Source organism: Sabethes cyaneus, chromosome 1 (assembly GCF_943734655.1).
Source record: "Sabethes cyaneus chromosome 1, idSabCyanKW18_F2, whole genome shotgun sequence".
NCBI lineage: Eukaryota > Metazoa > Arthropoda > Insecta > Diptera > Culicidae > Sabethes > Sabethes cyaneus.
Window position 1 is genome coordinate 14850799 of NC_071353.1, and position 18971 is coordinate 14869769.

The window sequence follows — 18971 nt, forward strand, 5'->3', positions numbered from 1 at the left end:
ATTGCTGCGGCTGCTGCTGCTGCTGCTGCTGTGACCGTTCGAAAAATGAAAAAGGCGCTTTCATTCATTCACAATTTTCCTCTGTTTATTTATCGGTGTCTCACTCGAAACGTTTCACCGAAGCGGATCAACTGATGGAGGTTGGGCAGGGCAGGGTAGGGCAGGAGGGATGATGTTCACACAAGGTTTCGGTTCAAATGGATTAAATATATTCAGTTTTTTTAATCCCGCTCGAATGACTGTGTTTTCCAGTTTTGTATTCCATTGCCGCCAACCGCGGGCGTTGCTTTCTGGAGCTAGAATTGAATTAAAATATCGCTGTCAGAATGTGCATTTTTTGCTGCTTTCCTGTCAGCTGACGAGAGGGAGAAAAGCCGCGTCTAGCCATTGTACCGGTGAAGCTACTGAAACACTCAACTTTTCCTGTTCAAATTGCATGTTTCGCCATCAACCGCGCGAATCGAGAGCGAATCCAAAAGCCGCACGCCAACTGTAAACATTTTTGCCAATTATTATTTGGTATGTAAGCGAAAGCCTGTTTTCTCCCTCCGCCCGGAGTCGTTGTTGAATTGAACATTTTCCCCAAAACACCAGGAGAAAAATTACAACCAATGATGAAACCCTTCAGGGTGAAGTAAAATTTTTTGAAACCTGCACGGTACCATCTGTATTCTCAGGATATCTATCCGTCGTTCTAAATATGAGTACACCAAACTAGGTTAAATATTCGCAGGTACAAAATAACAAACTATCAAACTACCCCACTTTTGCCAACCGAATCGCACAGCCTTCAGGCGAGTAGAAAAACAGTAACCAATTCCTACCGTGCAGTGGCAAAAAAAATATCCGCTGTATTCACAACCAAGTGATTACTTATTTATTACCAGATTTATTGTGTGTACAAAATGAAATAACAACCCCCGGCGGGAGAGAAGCAGAAAGCGGTGAACAAACAAGTTGGGGCTGGGTTTTTTTTCGACGGTGGTTTCTTCTTTCAGCCAAGGTGGCATCGCACACCCATCCTCGCCAAATTTGCATCGGACGGACGGGAGAATCCTCTGGCGGTAAAACGGTACGGTCTGTATATTGAGACCGGCTCTTCACATTACATTCCCACCATAGTTTTCTTTCTTATCCAATGTGCCGAAAGCAGAGAAAACGTGGCTATTGAATGAATAAAGCCTTTTTTGTGCGCGCTCCTTTCTGGCCCGGTGGCTGCCAGCAGCAGTTTCGTATTGCAAATCTCACCTGGCCCTAGACTTTTCCAGACTGGTTGAGGCGGTCCACCAGTAGATTCGTCTAGCACGCGCACGGGAGACTTCAAACAGCAAAAAAAAACCTTCGAAAAATATCCTTTGTTGGACTTCTGCGGTTTTCAGCACCTCCTTCGAGAGTAGGTTTCATTATACGATTGCAGTTGAGCATAATTTTTGCATGCATCGCAGCAGTAGCGCCCGGAACGGGAAACGGAACTTGCACTAGCAATGTTCAACAACGCATCCGGCGCGGCCACTGGTTAAGGCATGTAACTGCTCTAATATTATGGAACAAAAAGTTCTTACTGCCGATGTTTGTCGAATCGAAACTTTGATAGGTTAGTATTGAAGGTGGTTGTTTTTTTATGTTCTGTCAACCCGTACACGATTTTAAACATATTTTTCAATCTGGATTCTGTTAAACCTTAGCTTGTGTCAGAATCAGAATATCGCAGAGAAAAAACCAATGGATTATTCAGGATGGGAAAAAATATCACGAATTGAAACTTTTACGAGTTAAAGAACTGAAGTGAGAAATATGGTTTGAATTGAATGAACACCTTCGTTGGTATATTACCATGCGCCTCCACCAAAACACAATCAATCTCCAAAAATTTCTTATTTTTCTAACATAAATTGTTGCTTCTTCTTTCCTAAGTAGCAAAACTAAAATAAACGATAGTTGCAGGTGTGAAAAATGACATAATAAGAAATTGTTGGATAAATTTTCCACATTGTCCGATATTCTCTTTGTGAGAATGCAATGGGCACGCATGGTGTATTATTTCTATTTGCAACGAAACGGATATTGCTGACAAAGAAAGGCATATTTCCGGTTCGTTTTAATCCACAATAACCATTTCTACTTTATTTTACTGCTATTGGTGACGGTCCGTTGTCGAACCAGCGCCGAACGATTTACAGTAGGACACAAAATACAGTAAAAATAATAAAATTTATCATCAAAAAAGATAACCAAACTGTCATACTTATTGTTGTCGACCATAACTTTCATGGTTTTCAGAGATTCTGCCATAAAAATGACGGGTTGGTAAGTATCTTAACCATACGAAAATCTAATTTTTCGCGAACAAAAAATTTCGTGTACAGTAAAAGTTATCGTCCTTTTATGGTATTTTTTTAGGCGAAAAAACAAAATATAATTAAAAAAGGCAGTAAATTTATGATGAAATATGGCCAAATCTGTAGCGTAAAATGAGAAACAAAAATATTAATAAAATTTGAATGAGGCACAATGTTCACAATAAAAACTGCTGTAGATGCATTGTTTCTACTACAAAATTTAATGTAAATTTTTTTTCGGGTACATCATCCGTAGAAATCCCGATTCGCGGCAATTTGTCGTTTCACTTCGTGGCTTGTCACAACTTCACAAGTCACGAGCGTACCAAGGTATATGAATCCTTCTAGTACTTCATATCGTTCTCCATCCAGCTTTACCTCGGCACCAACACCAGTTCTGTCAGCAACCATGTACTTCGTTTTGGCGGTGTTAATGGTAACTCCCAATCTCGCTGCTTCCGGTTTAAAAGGCCTAAGGGCCACTTCTATTGCTTTGCGGTTGACTCCTATGATAGAGACGTTATTTGAAATAACAAGCAGCATGGTAGATTTCGTGAGTTTAATCTCGTGCCTTTCCACGTCTGCTCTTCGTGCTGCACCTTCCAATCTAAGACAGTGTTGATTAGCAAGTTGGAAAATGCATTTCCTTGCTTCAGTCCATCCAACTTCACGAAAGCGGGCTATTCGTTATTCTGCATCTCATCCAGCGTCGCACGAATCAGCATAATTAGTTTCGTCGGAAAACCACATTCTAGCATTATCTACCGCAGCTCATTTCGATTGACAGAATCGTACCCAGCCTGAAAGTTCATAAACAGATGATTAGTCTGCGAGTTGTACTTCTGCAACTTGTCTAGTAACTGACGCAGGGTAAACTGGTACACAAATAGTCGTGAAGTGACCCTCATGGAAACCAGCTTAGTACTCGCTAGAGGTCTCAGTCTACAGAACATGATACGGGAAAGCACCTAATAAGCAGTATTGAGCAATGTAATACCTCGATAATTTTTACATTCGAGTCGATGTTTTTTTGACAATAGGTCAAATGAGGCCATCAAACCACTCCTCCGATAATTGTGCTTCCTTCCAGATTCTGACAATGATCCGATGGATTGCCTTGACCTCCTCCTGTGTTGGTGGCTCCACTACTTGGCCATCGCTCACAATTTTTATTCGGTTTCTACTGATCACCGTGTTTACCTCTTCATTCAACAACATACGGAATTGCTCCTTCACCGGGTTGCTACCGCCGTTTTGTCAGTAAGCAATCATTGCACATCACAGACATGGCAAAATTCCTGCACCTCACCCTTTTCTAGAAACTCCGGGTGCCGTTGGTGCCGAATTTCTCCTCTGTGCTGGCGACTATGTGCTCCTCGTAATCGGTTTTTTTAGACAGTGGGTTCTTTTGTCCGCAGCTCTATTCTTCTCATTTGTCACTCTCCGGCATTCGGCATCAAACCAGCTGTTACGCTGAAGGTTCCACTATATATTGCAAATCAAGAGAGTAGTCATTACCGTCTGCTTTGGGTCAACTTCGGCTCGGCGCACGACTGTGGGCAACTCTAATGAGCTACTACATGTTGAATTCGCGCGCAACGTAAAACTCTCACAGTAAGCATAAGTCTCGCTCTACGCTCTCTTTTCTCAACAGTAGGAAGTAGGTAGGAATTCGCAAAGTAGGAATGTTCTAGTACTTCCTACTAATAACAATTAATGATTGTCTAAAAACCAGCGGCTACACCGCGGACAGGAGGTTCATGTTAAGTAAGATAAAGGAGATAGTGCTTTAAGCATAAAGAGTGAGTTCACGTTAAGTATAGGATAAGGGAGTTCAGTTCTTTAATAAAAGTGAGTACGTTAAGTTAGTTGGTGAGTTAATGTAGTTGGAACTACACACGTAGGCGTATAAGAAACAGCCGTTGCTGTGTGCAGACATTTTGCTACTCACATACTCGCGCACGCACATTTTTACATCGTCTTCCTGCATAGCTTATTCGCGCGTCAAAAAATTCATGAGGAATCAACTTCCCGTGAGGCAGGTGGCTGGGATACAAATTTTGCATCCCTTTTTCTTTTCTTCTTCATCGTCGCCCTCGACTCTACTCTCGGGCGGGAGTGCGAGCCATGGCGAGTAATCGGTATCAGCAGCTCGGGCTGCAATGGTGAACGAGAGCGACGTAGCTGTAGCTGTTAGCTAAACACACACTAGCAAAAACTCGTTGCAGTGCATGAATAAACAAGAGCGAGAGTCAGAAAGGCATGCTTACGCGGGTGTGTTCGTTAGAATGAGTACGCGTTTGTGAGAAAATTAGACCACACGAGTGTAGACTTTGCAACACTGGTTCCATTTATATCTTCCTTTTCTTCTTCTTGCTCTGCGATTCATTGATCAACGTTTCTGGCGTATTCCGCTGCCAGGCCATCTGCCGTCAACCGCTGGATGTTAAAACGAGGTGTCCTCTCAGTGCGAGTGCGAATTTTACACGCGACGAGATAGTGACCAGAGTCGATATTTGGTCCTCGGAAAGACCGTACATGACCCAAGTAACAGTTTGGGTTTTATTATACTTTTATGATGGCATTTAAAACCAAAACTGGTCATGAAAACCGCCGCAAGAGTACAATAAAACTTACATTGTTGCTTTTACATTGTTACATTGTCATTGAATGACATCAGAAGAGTGTCGACGGTCAATCAAGATACGATTGAGCTGAGAGCCAGAGTCTCCATTTGGAGGACTCCAGGTGTATTGCCGAATATTCAGACATGGAAAGTAGGTGCTACAGATGACCAATAATCTGGCCGCGGAAAAATTTACGACCCTCAGACCTTTCTCATTAGTCGACAGATCACAGATGAAGGCTATGGAATGGAGGGTCTTCCAATGACAAGACGGAAGAATTCATCCCTCTCGATCTGCGCATTTCCATCTCCGATGATGAATTTCACGTTATGTTTTGGGCACTCTTCATAGGTTCTCTCGAGTCTATCCAAGATCGCGTCCTTAGCATCATCGGATTTATCATTTTTCGGTACGGTTGAAAAAATTTCCCTTAATTCTCAACACACATATACGGTCATCCACGGGCCTTCACCAGATAACTCGTTGCTTTTGCTTTCCTAACACTGCGAAACCAATTTCAAGTTCTGCTTTTCTACCGCCACTGTAGTAGATGTGGTTTGTGCTCGAAAAAATGGACAGCCCTGGTGAATATTAAACGCATTCAGCGCATACAATTTTACCCTTCCAGTAATCTTTTATCTGTCAGTCTATGGACATGACTGCTGAGCTGCTGACAGTGTGTGTTTCTCAGTTTTCCAGCCTTCAAAACAATTCATTCAGCAATTACCGTGCTAAGTGATTACTCGACTAGCCTGTCAGTCTTGCTCTTGAGTGATATTTTAAATCTCAAAGTTTAGTTTTTTAAACTGCCTACTTTTTAAAAACAACCAAAGCCTGGCTGAAGGAAATTAACTAAAACTTCGAAACAATATTTACGTTTATTGTAATTTCGTCGGCAGTTCAAAATGAATGAATGATTCACATTTGATATCATTCGTAAGTGATTCACTCGAATCATTGTTTTCAGGTTGGCAAAGCTGAGTTCATTTCATCTGTAGCAGTATGTTGAGAATGAGGCGTACGTTGCATCAATTTAGGCGTATTGCATAAATTGTATATGAGATTTCTAAGCACTGTATGTGGTACTTAAAAGAAGTGCCTGCAATAGAGTCTACTGCGTGAAGCTCCTTTTCTCCGGAATTTGGCCATCGAGCTTTCTGAATAGTAGCGATGTCCACTCCGAGTCGATGCAGCTCTCGAGCAAGCAAGCAGTTCTAACATTCCCGGTACCAAGTTTCCACTCGTTATCTATTAATCGTTTTCTTGTTCTTTGCCGTATCCTTTACCTATTGATCTGTTCCACATTTCTATTTTCCGTTTTCGTGATAAACAAGAGTTTCGGCAGACTACCTTACCGGAGTCGCGATACCAACATCCCGCTAATGGGTCTACCATCTTAGGTATAGGTTGCGGGATACAGTATTTCATTTTCAGCCGCTCGCTCCGAAACAGACGCTGATTGAGCCGCCCCTGTATTGGGAAACAGGCAGTCAAGCTCGCACCTTCTAACTTAGCTGCTCCAGTTTGTACATGCAGCATTTCCAGGTGAGGCCATTTCCTGAAGTGCAATATTTACATTCCTCCCGACAAAAGCCGATCAGTTGATTTAATAGAAGAGCACACGAGCACCGTCCATGAAATCTACAACAGGGCCTCTCTCAAGGTGACACTGTCCTTGTGTGCGGCGATTAAAAATCAACCCCGCCTTGCATAGCGCAAAGACGAGAGCGGTACTCTTCCTCCTAATAACTTGTCGTATTTAACTTCAGCGAATATAGCATTGGTCCATGGCATGGACTTCTTGACCATGGATCAAGTAAATCTACAACTGAATAACAACGGCCGCTCTCTAGACTTAGTTTTTGTGACTGAGGCCAGCCGTACTGTGGTAACACCTTCCGAAGATCCCCTGCTACCTGTAGATCTTCATCATCCTCCACTAGATATTCGCTTTAAAGTTTGCGACGAATTTTCGGGGTCGCTACCAACGACTGATAACCGCAGGAGAGAAATCAATTTCCGGAAAATCGATTTCGACAGACTTTCTGCTTACCTATCAGCTGCTGCAGATTGGAACTGTATCCACAATTGCGTGGATGTTCATGGTATGGGCTCCCTGTTCCTGAACCGGATGGAAGCCCGGCTGTTGTTTTTTGTCGCTGTGCTAGTTCTTTTGCTGGGCCGTTAGCCGCCATTTTCAAAGCCGATCATTCAAAGGGGGAGAATTTCCTGTGAGCTGGAAGCTGTCATACATGTTTCCCGTGTATAAAAGTGGTGAGCGTCGTGACGTCCGGAAAATTATCGAGGGATTACTAGCCTTTCCGCCGATGTTCGAAGCTGTTCGAGTTTATTGTCAGCGACCGAATTCTACAAGCCACGAAGTCTTATATGTCCTCTGTCCAACATGGTTGCATTCCCGGCAGATCCGTAACTACAAACTTGTTAGACTTCGTTACCACTTGTTCGACGGCTATGCTGTCAGCGCAAGTAGATGTCATCTATGCGGATCTGAAAGCGGCTTTCGACAAAATTGTCCACAAAGTGTTATTCCGTAAATTGTTGCGAATGGGAGCCTCGAGCAGGTTGGTGTCGTGGCAATCATCCCATCTGACTGAAAGAACGGCTCATGTCAAACACGGCCAAAGCATCTCTTCACCGTTTGTTAACAAATGTGGAGTTCCGCAAGGTGGTAATTTAGGATCACTTTTGTTCGTCATTTTCTTCAACGATGTTGCATTCTCGCTTGGTTATGGATGCAAACTGATGTAGGATGTAGTGTTGCGCTCTATCTAGGACTGTCTCCATTTGCAAATGTTGCTGAACGTGTTTGTCAGTTGGTGTTCGAGTTCCAGTACAAAAATGACGACGACAGAAGTCATGAGATATATAATAGGTAACAAACAAATAGAAGCAACATTGTAAATATGATGAAAGTTATCTGAGACTATTCGTTCCGCTCAGAAAAACGGCCCGCAATGCCTATTTTGATTGCCTAAAAGTATATGGTTAACATCTAATTACTTACCCAAATACGCTTGGTGAGGTTCAGCCATCTGGATGAGTGCTGAATCTTTCTTGTTGTAGAGAATCTTTACACGTTGTACATCACCATACACCCCTGTTTGCCATCGTAACCAACATCAGCGGTCGCCATTAATGTTACAGGCGAAAACAAGAGAAGAAGAAAAAGAAATTATTGGTATTATTACTCAGTACATAAGGGTAATGTAAAATGTAGAAAATTCACACAAAACTAAAAAAAAAACAAAATAATGATAAAATTAACCAAAAAAGGATAGATCTCAAGGACCGATAGTGCGATTAATATTGCCTTTTAATTACGGCTATAATTGTGCTACTTCTTATCCACACTTTCACCAAAAAAAAACAAAACAAAAATACATCCACCAATCGTTAAAAATTTTACCTCCCCCCTCAATTCGGTGCACGAAGCAAATTCCTGCAAAGTTATGAACTATCACAGCAGCAGCTCTGTAGTGGTTGCTATTTCGCGGGCGTCCTATAAAAATGGATGACGACACACGGCAACCGTCTTGTTCTTCATGGTCTGCAGCAATATAAGGTACATATTAACAGCCTGCAACTGTAATTTTCTATCTTTTTTCTTTGCGCTTCGAAAATTTTTAAGCTGTGTCACCTAGCCAACCGCCGGCCACCGACCGTGTAACCGCAGTATTGTGCACCCAGCCAGCGTGGAAAACCACTTTTAAAGGATTTTGTTACTTTACTACTGCTGGGGACACATTGGAACTGCAAATAAAGCGCTCGCAACAGTTGGTCGGACAGGTGGTTGGAATGAAAGTGGTTAAAAGGATGAGTAGAGGGTAAAGTAACGGCAAGGGAGGAACAATGAAAATGTGCCTTTCCCCGTGCCACATCAACCAACCAGCATGCAGCAGCCTCTGTAGTTCACCCGGTGTGAGGATGATACGGCGAGATGATAGACCGCAAGGCAACGTCATAACAGTGAAGCACAACAGCAACGGCAGTAACATTTTCGACAGCACCAGAAGAGCTCACATTGTGTGTGCTGCGGTTTGCCTACCTTTTAGGCGTAAATGTGCTGTCTCACGGTTCCGCGAATTTTTCCGGCCCGCTAGCCATGGTACCACCAACCACCAACCACCACCCACCATAGTGTAAATCGCTGTGGTTCTGCATATCCTTCACACGCCTCTAGACCACTCCCTAACCTCAATGTACATTACACACACTAAGGCTACCCCCCACTTACTGCTATTTAAATAAAGTAAATTCTTGCAAACGCTATCGTTGAATAAAAGATACTTGTTAAGAAATGAACAGTTATTGCTTACAAAATGTTTTCTTCTCTCAATAGGAAGAAAACTACTTCCCAACAGTTCACCGTGAAGTAAAACTTACATTCTACGTAAATCATATTCATGCTGCATCTCATCAAAAAGTTTTTCCCAAAGGCGATATCATTTACTCGATAACGAAACATTTCTAAGCAGATTTAAACTTCTGAAACATTGAAAACATTTTAGAATACTACGTCGCCGAATCTAGTTTACTCTAATTAAGAAATTTCCCTTTTTAGATTTCTGCTTTGGAGCAGTTCGAAGCGAAACACTAGAACTAGGATACTGAATGGAACGAACGGTCAGAGACGAACAAAACATAAAACGAAAATATCAAATCTGTTCACCCGAAAGCAAATATGTCGAAGCGGAAATGGTTTGAAAAATTCCTTCCGAATCGTAAATAACTCCCTCATCCCTGGGTGCCGGCACCCATCCGATATGGCATGACGGGGCGGAGTGACTAAATATTGACTCGCAGAGATTGTACCCAACCATCATCATGCGCCCCCGAAAGGATAAGAGCGGAATACTCAACAAAAGACGAACAAAAAAAATATCGCAAAAATGCCCGGATCACAAGGGCCAGGGACTGACTGGCTTGACCACTGCTTTACCTTTCCCGTCGACCCGTTACCGACCATCGTTTTGTGTCAATATTTTCCTGCTACCATCGTTGCCAGGATCTGAAGTAAGCAAGGAAACCAAAACCGACAAGCGGTAAGCGTTGAACGTGAGGTAGGTACCTATCTTCACCGTAAATAAAGGCACCCATAAATCTACTGCCATATTTGTCATCGCGTGTTTCCATCCCGCGTCGCAGCACAGCACCTGGCGGCTTCCTGTCGCGTTTCGAAATCTGTGGATCACTTTCAAGATTGAACCGGCACCACCATCGTCATCGTCGTCGTCGTAATGGCCCACTGTGCAGGAGTATGTGTCGAATCATCATCGTAAATGATGGGCAAGTTAGTGAGGTGCTACCCCAGCGGGACTTTACATCCGCAGCAAACAAGTACCGACCGGGAGTGGCATGACAGTAACCTAATTTCATATTTTGAAAAGCAGAAAAGTGTCAAAGTTTTGCCAGGAAAGTTTCTACGGCGACAGCACAAGCTTTTTCTCCTAGTGACCATAATATTTTTTTAAATTTTTCTTCAATCAGTAATGTGATAGCGGATATTACACATATTACAGGACCATTGAAAGTTTGTTTAGTCACTGATATGGATCATTTAAATTGCATGAGTAAAATAAATGAAGAATTTGCAGCATCAAAATATTTTAAATTTTCCCGAGATCATCAACCGATAAATGTTTTTAGTAGCAAATGGACGCCTATGACTGTCCACAACCCATTGTTTCATGAATATCGAGCTTGAGGTTTCAATAATGTTAATAAAAGTGAATTTAAATGGAGACGCGTGATACACAATCAAACTTGACCCAGCGTTTCCCATTTCGTTTATTGCGCTAGATATGATCTGGGTTTTATTACACACTTACGGTGGTTTTAATGACCGAAATTAGTAATCTAAACCGCAATAAGTGCACAACCTAGCTCAAACTACTAATTAGAACAGAAGCAATAGCTTTAACCAACGCAAATGTTCCTGTGCTATTGCGTTTACAAATTAAAACGGTCGTTTTCAGGACTACCATTTTGAAACAATTTGGTCAAGGTTTATATTCATAAACGGTTATCCTGACAAACGATAAGTACGTCCCATTAATCAATGCTCAATCTGGGTGTTTTTTATTGCAGCTCCCGAAACCCACATTCCTAACCCTACGTCAAGTCTGCATTCGTTCATCTAGGCGAATGCTGTTTTGCAGCAACTCAATTTCAAAAGATATTAGATTATTCCGCTGTCTCGTAAACGCAATACCTGAAATGCGCCCTGAGAGCACCCCGATTTTGTTCGAACATTGTGTTCGGTTATGAAACGGTACCGCGATTGTGAAACACCCGTCGCTCTTGTTCAATTAAACTAGCTCCGTCAATATCTCTGTCGCATTGTTATTAGGGGAAGCGCCAGACAAAGTGACAAATCACTCTCGTCCCAACAGGATTAATATTCTTTACGACGATTAAACCTACACCAAATTGATGTCTCTGCTTGGGAAGTTCACCAGAAAAAGTGACATAAACCCCTCGTCCCAAAAGGTCGAAGATTATTTACGTACGACGGTTAATACCAGACCAATTTGATATCTGTGTTGGGAACGTGCGCTATACACATGCGCACGTTGCCATTTCATTGGAAAAGAAGTGTTGTGACAACGATCCCAAGTTACACCATGTAAGGCCATAATAAAATATCCCATAATGAAATTTTCAGCAATCTTAGCTCGTTCGCACCATATGCGCATTAAATTTTATCGTACATATTAATGCGATAGGTGGTAAAACCAACGCGCCATTGAAATTTTGCAATTTCCGAAAACTGGTTATTTTAACAAAATAAGTATATTCAGCTAGTCAATCTAAATTTCTAGTAAAATCATTTTGGTTGCTACCTGTGAGAGAAAAACCGATTGATAGTTACTTTCTTTCTGCAAAACACTTTACTTTGATGAATTTTTGTTTGCGAGCTAAAACAAAATACTAGAATAAGGCAATATGGCGTCGCATAAAAAATGGTTTTGGTGTTGAACTTTCGTATTCTTCATAATAGCAGCAAAAAAACTGTTTAATCAGAGTGTAACCGCTCTACAAAATTAACAGATTTCTTGCGGTTTGACAAGCAACCGCGATAAGATCAATTTTGATTGGTGCGCCATTTTGTATTGCTACACCACACTTATGGTAAGTTTATAAGAGACGTGGTGCAGCCAACTGGTTTTAACGTGGTAATATAAGCAACCACAATGAATTTACATTAGGGGTCAGTCCCGGCGTAGTGGTTGGCATTCACGCCGAGGACCCAGGTTCAAATCCTAACCCCGCAGAAGTCATGAATGATCCAAAACTGGTTAAAGTTACTATAATCTATACAAAAAAATGAATTTGCTTGATTAACACTTTTATTTTGGTTTTCTAACTAGCTATAAGTGTGTTTTGACTCGTATCTTCTGGGTATTGCGCAATACCACAATTAAACCAGAGATAATGATAAATACCACAATAAAACCTTCATAAAATTCAAGTAAAACCAAGTGGCTTTAGAATTGTTACTTGGGATGCGCTACTAATAAAATAGGATCGAATTGGAAAAATATCTTTAATGTGGGGCACAGAACAGCATTAGTTTTGTTCTTGGTTTTGTTCAATTCTTTTCAAATGCACACTTTGACCAAGGCAACTATGATGTCTTTTTGTGGTTTGGTTTAAATATCTTTGTGCATTAAGAAGCGTGCGATTTAAATTTGCAAATCCAACGCATGCTATTATCTTAATGAGCAATGATTCGAAAATATTAACTGAAGACTGTTTCCTTGATACTACTGGGCTGTAAACAGCGAGTTTGGAAGACTGTGACTGTCAGTGATTGATATCTTTTCTCCTTCGTTGGGTTTCAGATAAAAAGTTTATTTTTTGCTTTGTTGAAAAGCAGAAGAAGAAGTTAGTTCGTTTATGTGTGAATTTTTCATATTTCTTCTAGGTTATAGAATCACAACAATTCGTTGCGTTTTTTTTTTGTGTTAACTTTTCCAACTAGCAACGCGAATATTTTTCGTCAATTAACATCAGTACTGTGTTATTTATTGAATGTTGACTATGCAAAACGTTGGAAGCTTTACAGATTATATCGCTATTTCAAGACTATTCACTGAAACTGCCTGGCGGTTGATTTAAATTTGACGGACAATATATCAAACAAAACAGAGCTTGCAAATCAAAGTTCTATCAAAGTTAGGTAATAATTGGAAAACCACAAGTCTACTAAGACGGTCTACTTTGGCCACGAACCCAGATTTGCCGGAGGGCGATTTGTTTTCCATCATCTATAGATAAAAGAGGCTTATCTGTAGCCAAAACCAGGTCCCTGACAGGACGTCATGAGAGGCTTATCGGTAACTAAAAACAGGCCCCTGACAGAACGTCATGCTTTCGCAGCAATGGGTTCTATTTTCAGTCACCTCACTGGTCGACTGCTGGACTGGCGATTGCTCAACTGGTCGACTATACTGCTCGATTTGATTGCTCGACTGGACTGCTCAACTGAACTGCTCACTCGACTGGACTGTTCGATTCGACTACTCGATTGAACGATTGACTTGACTGCTTGATTTAACTGCTCGATTGGTTTACTCACCTCATTTGCTCGAATCGACTGCTCGACACATTTGATCGACTTACTGCTCGACCCAACTGACAGACTTAACTACTCGATTGAACTGCTTAATTAAACTATTCGATTCAACTGCTCGACTGAACTACTCGACTCAACTTCTCGATTCGACTATTCGAATCGGCTGCTCGACTCAACGAATCGACCCGTCTGCTCGACTAGGTTACTCGATTTAACTGCTCGACTGGACTGGTTGACTGAACAGCTTGATTCAAATGCGCGATTCGACTGCTCGACCCACCTGCAGTTGAGTTATGCTTGATTCGACTGCTCGATTCGATTGCTCGTCGCGATATCGCGATTGTAATCGTAAGATCTTCGCATGCCGTGATGCAAATAAATTTAATCTAAAACTCAAAGAACTAATACAAAGATTAAACATCTTCGCAAACACTGGCAGATTGAATGTATCCGCAGTTTTCGTGACAGACATTTATATTTCCCAGATCGTAAGATTCGGGTTCAACTAGTTTAAAACATTAAAAGAGTGGAAATAATAGATTATTGTAGATATATCGAACTGCAGGTAGCATACACTTCGAACTAATAATGTTTAAATTTGAAATTTAAAAGATCGAAAGTTATACAAGTCTTTTCCTAACGAAACAAAACAAAATTGTGTTCCAGTATGTTGATTAATTTACAAGAAAAAGGTAGGGTATGTTCCTGCTTCGTCGTAATTGCCTATTCCCGTCGTATCCAACACAAATTATTAAAAATATCAGCTATTTTTATAACACACAATGCAAAATTAGTTATTCCCCAATATTTTAGTTTGTTGACTATCATACGCGATCAATCAAAGCGATCTGAGATCTATTTAAATGCTTTTTTCATTAAGGAATTTCTAGTAGCCATATTCCCTACGTTTTTTCGTGCGACGAAGAAGAAAATGTCGACTAATCGTTTCAATTTCCGTCATTCATAAAATAAAAATAACTCACGCAACGCGTTGTCGTTATTCTGCAGAATATTTTTGCAGAATAACATTTGCCATGCCGTCCTAAACAAATACACGCGCGCTAGCTTCGTAACCATTATTGGGATTTGTAGTTCGGACGATGAAAAATTTTGATGGACGTATTTTAAAACGGTACGACGAATTTAAGAAATAAAGTCAGTTGCGTAATTTCAATAAAATACTTCACTAATCTCGTTTTAGTGAATTCAATGTGCACGGATCGAGAGGGTAAGTATGTTTGAGTCAAATCAGCACAAGAACTTTTGGAGTATTCATCAAATCCACCGAAGAAACGATGAAAATTCGAGTGGCTTTCCTTACTACGACGGGAATTAGAAATAAACCCTACATGAAGTTTGAAAATCGTGCTTTTGCAAGAACGGCGTTTTATTCTGTAGTTAGTTCCAGGAGGCACTGGCATAGTTATGTTTATTATTGGTTTTTACCAATCTACTTCCCATGGTCGGATCATTACAAAATTAGTATCAAAATAAGCGGAAAAATTTGTAGAATTAAAATCGAAAAAATTGTAATTTTTCAAAATTTTTTGTCTTTTATATCCCCTTAAACATTTTTATTTCACTTTATCTACGTGCAGTCGAAGCGTACTGCAAGGCGGCCGTCTGTGTCCAATGTTGTTTCCTGTGACAAAATGGACTTCCTGTGACGGGCAAAATGGATCTTTTGTGAATTCGTCACGGTATAAAATCGATGGCATTTAACTCTCCTGATATTTCTCCCAAAAACTGGTGCTGTTTGAATTCATTTATTACATGGCAATTAAATTTTGACTGATTAAATAAGTTCAGTCACATATGTGGGAGAGAATCTGGCAAAATCGACCTTTTGTGAATTCTTCACGGTATGCAATCGATAACGTGCAACTTTCCTGCGAAGCAGCTGCCTTGTCAAAGTCTTATAGTATAACCGTCTTTTAAGACATTATCCTTCTTTATCGGTAAACTTCGTAGCTGGTTATTGGGCCGACCGACCGAAGATTTGTTAGACCAGCATCCTACTCGAAGCTAACTGGGCGTAATACAACTCTCCTGATGTTTTTTCAAATGAATTGGTCCTATTTACGTGCATTCTTCGGACTTTCGGGTTGTTTTAATTGATTTAATTAGGTTTTGCTATACATTTAGGGGTGAATTAGATAAAATGAATTGCCGTAAGATGATTTTTAGCGATAACAGGGCAAATTTAAGATTAAGTATCTTGAAAAACGCCAAGCGTCACTAGGTCCATATAACTGCGATTACAAGCTTATTTTTGTCATTGTGCAGTTGCCGGAAAATTCATTTTCATTTGATTTCATTATGAACGAAGCTGCCATCAAGAATTGAATGTAGAATATATTTTAAGTTTAAATAAGTGTGAGTTGGTTTTGAAGACAAATCACAAATTTAGACGTTTCCGAAATGTAATATACGTATTATTCAGCGATGATATGAAGGGTGAATATATGCGTCACATTCATTTGTAAAGCAGAATTGGACGGTTTTTTCGCCCCAACGATTATGAATGCAACGCTCACTGATGTTCGGTTCAAGTAATCAAATGGCGAATTTTCTAACCACTAATGATAACTCTACCAAGCTTTGTTTGTATAGATCAAAACGATTGGTGTTAATTGGTGCTTAATCTAAATCTAACGGGCCGACAGTAGTTTGGCGAGTAAAACATTCGGGTACCAACCGAAAGAGCGTGCATGTGCAGCCAAACTACTGTCGAGCTCCTCACGAACACTCTCTTATCCGGAACCAGGGTTTGTTGTGGGCCACAATGAGAAGAGGTTCAAAATTGATGCTACAAACATAACAATATTCATAATACAATGATGTGCAGATGTCAGTACCCTGAATAAAACCCCTGCGCCATAGTTGACAGTGGTAAATTAGTATAAAAATGTAAGCAAACTCTCAAACAAATTATGCCAGATTGCAATTAAGACAAGCATCAGTAAGTATAGCTGCATGTCATCGGGTTGCATAGCGTCAGAGGTACATTTATGCGTTTTGGTCATATATAACGGTTATCTCCGTTAGTGAACCTGGATTATCACATCAAAAAAGAGTGTTTTCGATAGACTTATGGGATGGTTGCTTAATTCCCCACAGAAAATGTTCCTTTATTGACCATGCAATGGAGGCACTCTGCACTTATTCTTATTACGTAGTGACAATAATATAGCATCTAAAAAACTCAGATTGCATGACACTTTTCTGGGACATTTTTGTAGTGACTTGAGGAACGGATGAGATGTGCCAACTAGTGTTTTGTACTTCATTTTAAGTAATAGTTTTAGCTATTTTTTCCCTGAATAAACAAGTTTCCCCACACGGGCAACAAAGTTTGCAGCCGGTCGTCCGTTCAAAATCCCCGCAAAGCAAAAACGACCGTTTCCTCAATTATTTACCTACAATATTTTTGAGCTGCTAGGAAGGAAACCTTTCAAAAGGGAATTTTCGGTCCAGAGAAAATCCCCACATTCAGCAGGCGGGGCGCACACAGTCAGCGAGAAAAACAAACTTTTAATCCTATTAAAATAAACCTCGTCGGTTTGCAACACGAAGACAAATTTCTCCGAAGCCGCCTTCCGGTAGGCAGCGGCGCGGACGCTCTGCCGAAGTAAACGACGAAAAAAATATGGAGTTGAGCAGAAAAAACACCGATTCCAACTCTTTTGTGAATTATTGATTCCCAATCCTTTTATCATCGCTTCCTAGCGTTTACGAACAGTAAAGTTCAGCCCGGCAGCGGAAGCACTTTCCCGCGCGCACACTGACACACACACATTCTTTCTCTGATTCATAGAGCACCTCGAATAAAAGGATTTTCCTTCGCTTTCTCCTTTTTCATTCTTCTGGCGAATTGTTGGTATCCCCCGCCAGAACGGTCGATGGAAGGCGGCGAAGGGTCAAAAATAATAAATGTAATATGGCAATATAGCAATAATAATAAAAATCTACGTTCCTCCCGGGTGTGTCTGCTCGGTCGGGATGCTTTCAACCGAAGCACCAGAAGCGCGGAACGACCGGCGAAGGTGGTTCTGTGATTGAGGTTAGGATGCCGCCGCGTGGCGCGGTGCATCGACTACACCGGAGCTCGTACTTGTGCTCGTACATATACCTACTACGTATGCGAAAAGTGCAAACATCACATATGAAGAATGCCCGGGCAAATATCTGGGGTGAATGAAAACGGGCAGGGGCAGCTCGGGTTTCTGAAGTAACGACACAGCACGGCGGAAGAGAATTACCTTGCTCTTACCTTGCGCCAGGATTTACTCCGCTGAACGGTGGTGCTTCAAACGAAGGTGATTTTCCTTTTGTTGAAAAGCCGAGCGAATAGTCAGTACGGACACGTGGGGGCGGGCAGAGGATGATGTAAGAGGGGGGGACAGGTTCGTTACAGGAGGAAACCGGAAGGATTTAAAGTGCTAACAGGTAGCTTCCGGTTTTCGGGTGCGGGGTTGTTGTATGCGGGCTAGAAAGAAAATACACACAGAAATTCCTGCTGTGGATTTGCGCTGCCAGCAGCGGGCGGATGGCGAAAAGCAGAATGCCGAAATGCTCTATTTCGAGTGCGCGACTGGCTGTGCCGCTGCTGCCTGGGTTAGGTTGTTTTCTTCGGTGAGACAGTTTTAATGACAGGATATGTGATTTTGTGGAAGAAAAACGAACGAACGAGCGAACGGCCGGAGTTCAATGGAAATTGCACGCTCACGGGAAAAGGACTTCAGCTTTCACACGTGTATAATTGAAGCAATGAGTAGTGAAATTTTGAGAGCAATAATGAAGCTTTAGGAGACAAACGATTTCCTTTGGGGAGAAAATACGTTTGACGCAAGTGCAGTTAAATATATTAGAACCAGTGCTGGAAAAACCACTTTATCAAAGCATGTTTCAAAAATGTCACAACTGAATGTCATTTTCTCTTCTGTGACAGTGACTGTCTTGAACTGAATTTCTTTTAAAACGGTAGTGTTTACAATTGCCGGAGGGGACAGTACAAGAAAGTAATGAAACAAAGGTGTTGATGGTGTCTAAACAGAATGGTACAAGGCGTGAAGTGGACAGAACGGAAATTAAGGTAAGGGAGGATCATTGAAGCAACGCTTAAGAAGTTGTGTACCGTTGACTCACTCTGACCCTTTCCCTCTGTCCTGTTACAAGCTACCGGCAAATCCTCTAATATGGCGTAAATAGCTGGATACCACATCCTCCCCATACGTAAAATGAACAATTCTGGTCAATTATAGATACTTGACATTGCTGCTGCAGTCGTTGAATTATTCTTATTTATTATTTTGAAACTCGTTAACTGTCATACATAGCCTGTAAAGAAAATCGCTATCCGTTCTGTTATGTGACGACGTAAAATAGAAAATAATTGTCTGAAAG

General features: G+C 41.2%; 1 protein-coding gene across 5 annotated transcripts in view; it reads right to left on the reverse strand.

Moving 5' to 3' along the window:
- Positions 1-18971, reverse strand: part of LOC128745571 (polypyrimidine tract-binding protein 2) — a 556866-nt gene that overhangs the window by 19273 nt on the left and 518622 nt on the right. For all 5 annotated transcript variants that reach the window (XM_053842646.1, XM_053842649.1, XM_053842645.1 and 2 more), the window contains one exon: positions 7992-8084. In XM_053842646.1, the coding sequence (XP_053698621.1) occupies positions 7992-8084 (93 nt within the window). The remainder of the gene's footprint in view (positions 1-7991; positions 8085-18971) is intronic.